At 48.7% G+C, this 2,634-nt stretch overlaps 1 protein-coding gene across 1 annotated transcript; it reads left to right on the top strand.

Annotated features, from left to right (window-relative positions):
- The first annotated feature begins 689 nt into the window (after positions 1-689).
- LOC149920220 (uncharacterized) lies at positions 690-1,910 on the top strand. Its single transcript, XM_090146075.1, has 2 exons — positions 690-899; positions 1,009-1,910. Exon 2 carries the CDS (start codon positions 1,122-1,124, stop codon positions 1,908-1,910), a length of 789 nt encoding a protein of 262 aa, XP_090002201.1. The 5' UTR covers positions 690-899; positions 1,009-1,121.
- Positions 1,911-2,634: the final 724 nt, after the last annotated feature.

The following is a 2,634-nucleotide window of genomic DNA, read 5'->3' as shown; positions in this document are numbered from 1 at the left end:
TGTAATAGAAAAAGTAAAACAGCATAAACATGATATCTGATACTCTGTTCCAAGATAATTTGAAGTCTCCTAAATTCAGAAAGTGTTGAATACATTTATTGCTGAAAATACTTTTTCACAACTCTAATACAACTTTAATTTTTACACATTGACATTTTCAGAAGAGATAACAACTAAGTGGAGATGTCATTTTATAAAAGCCTAACAGGAGAAAAAAAAAAAAAAAAAAAAAAGTATTGATGATAACAAGCACTTTAGGAATCTAACTGATTTGATGGAAAACATGAGATAACTGTGAAAAGACAACAGCATACAGTCTATTAAGTTCAGACATATTTTTTTATTGAGCAAAGGTAGCTGGTTTAAGAAACAAACTGCCAAAGCCATCAATGGCAGCATACAGTGAGAACGGCTGAAGTGGAAACGGAACAAAAATATTGGGAAAAAACAGAGAAGGTACACTATTTTTTTACTACAGATTTCAAAGTTGTGATAATAATTTATCATTTAAATTACAACAGAAAATGTGTAGAGTTACTTTTGTCTTATTCAGCTATATCAAAATGCATAGATAATGAGATTCTGGTATTTATTTAATTGCTATTTAATGAACTTAAAAGACAGTTAAGTATGTAGGATAATGAAGTATGTTGTCTTGCTTGGATGTCTCATGTTTCTACTTCTCTCATGTGTAGTAGGCGTGGCGAGGAGACGGTGTGTGACGGGGTCAGGTTCCCTATGCTCAGGGCTTGCCAGGTGCTGTCCCACGATAGGACAGCGTGAATGCAAGGGGTGTAGACAAAGCGGGACGAGAATATTTAAGTGCCTGCTACATTTTAATAAACGCCATTTTGCTTCACCTATACTTGGGGTCTGTGTGAGCATTTGGCCCCGACCTGGTATGGGGTCGGTTTCGCTGGCAAAGCAGCATCTTATGGGGTGGAAAACGAATGATGCAGAGAGAGCGGCAACAAGTGGTGACCCCGATGTGATCTACCCTGTGAGTAGTAGCTGCCCGGCGTGCCCGTAAGGCGGTGGAACCTGTGAGGTGGCGGCAGGTCGCCTACGGAAGACACACTGCGGTGGAACCTGTGAGGTGGCGGCAGGTCGCGTGTGTAATTATGGATCAAGTAATTAAGGTACTTTTATATTTTTGTAAAAGTTATTGCGGTAAGACCGTTCCTTCTAAGAAGGAGATCGCGGCCGTGTTATCGCGGCTAGAAAAGGAGGGTGAGCTGGACTCCCCTCAACAGGTGCTCGATTCAAACAAGTGGGACTCACTCACTTCGGCGCTGTGTCAGCGCGCCATGTCCGACCAAAAAGCCTCAGAGCTTAAAACGTGGGGCTTGATACTTGAGGCTCTTAAAGCGGCAAAGGCAGAAGGAGGGTTCGGGGAGGACCGGAGCGTGACGGGGGCTGCCGGGAGCGGGTCTTTGCTTTCTTATAGATCCAGCGAGGCAAAGATGGCGGCGACGGCGGAGAGCGGAGGCGGAGAGACGGAGAAGAAGGAGTCGCCGAGTCAGTCATGTGAGCCGACAGCCCCGCCCCCGCCTTACCCTGTCCCGTCTTTATGCCCTTCTTTGGACAAAACGTCTCAGCCAGAACCGCCCCTTGAAGAACGCGATAGGGCGGTGGGCGGAGCGGGGCGGGGGAGCCCGCGGCCGGGAGGGAGCCCGCGCCGGTGGGGGGGCCTGGTTACTGACTGGGCTAAAGTTAAAGAGAAAGCGAAAGAAAAGGGCGTAGCGAATCCAGCCGCGTTTATAGTTAACCCTACAAACACGGGCGCTTTCTCTATCGCATTGGGTTATTGCGGAATCCGATTGGCCCTCTACATGGCCTACAGGGGCAGCACAGATGATAGCGGGAGTGGGAGGAACAACGCCCACCCGGAGGTCCGCCCAGATGGTTGAGATTATCGTAATCAGCAGGGATGGTTCCCTGGAAAGGCCTGTTCTGCTAAAGCAGAACAGGGGCAGCACGCATAACAATTTATAGTGGGGGCCACGATCTGCCAATTGTCAGCGCAGTATGCGATCCCACTGCGCTGGAGACAGGAAGTGCGGCCTGTCTGGGTGGATCAGTGGCCCTTACCGACAGAAAAGCTTGTAGAGCTTCACACAATAGTACAGCAAGAGCTTCGCTTAGGTCATATAGAACCCTCTCTTAGTCAATGGAACACTCCTGTATTTGTGATAAAGAAACGGTCAGGATCCTATCGCTTGCTGCACGACTTGCGCGCAGTTAACGCTCAGTTAGTGCCTTTTGGTGTAGTTCAGCAGGGTGCGCCCGTACTATCCGCCGTGCCTGCAGGCTGGGGGGTTGTTGTTATCGATTTGAAGGATTGCTTTTTCTCCATACCCCTGGCTGAGCAAGACAGGGAGGCTTTTGCCTTTACGGTTCCTGTCCGTAATAACCAAGGCCCGGCTCGTCGGTATCACTGGCGAGTGCTCCCACAAGGGATGGCGTGCTCTCCCACGATCTGTCAGATAGTGATTGACAGAGTTCTGAGTCCGGTCCGACAGTCCCCTAGGCAGTTCCTCCTGCTGCACTATATGGATGATCTACTGCTATCATCCCCGACCCCATCGGGGCTCCAGTCATTAGAAGCCCAAGTGGTGACGCTCCTGACATCAG

Source organism: Phasianus colchicus, chromosome 1 (genome assembly GCF_987193195.1).
Source record: "Phasianus colchicus chromosome 1, bPhaCol1.hap1.1, whole genome shotgun sequence".
NCBI lineage: Eukaryota > Metazoa > Chordata > Aves > Galliformes > Phasianidae > Phasianus > Phasianus colchicus.
The sequence above is the reverse complement of the archived record's forward strand: the minus strand, read 5'-3'. Positions and strand labels throughout refer to the sequence as shown.

Bases quoted from the DNA above. Each gene is read 5' to 3' on its own strand.
- LOC149920220 (XM_090146075.1), top strand. From the start codon at position 1,122: ATGGATCAAGTAATTAAGGTACTTTTATATTTTTGTAAAAGTTATTGC.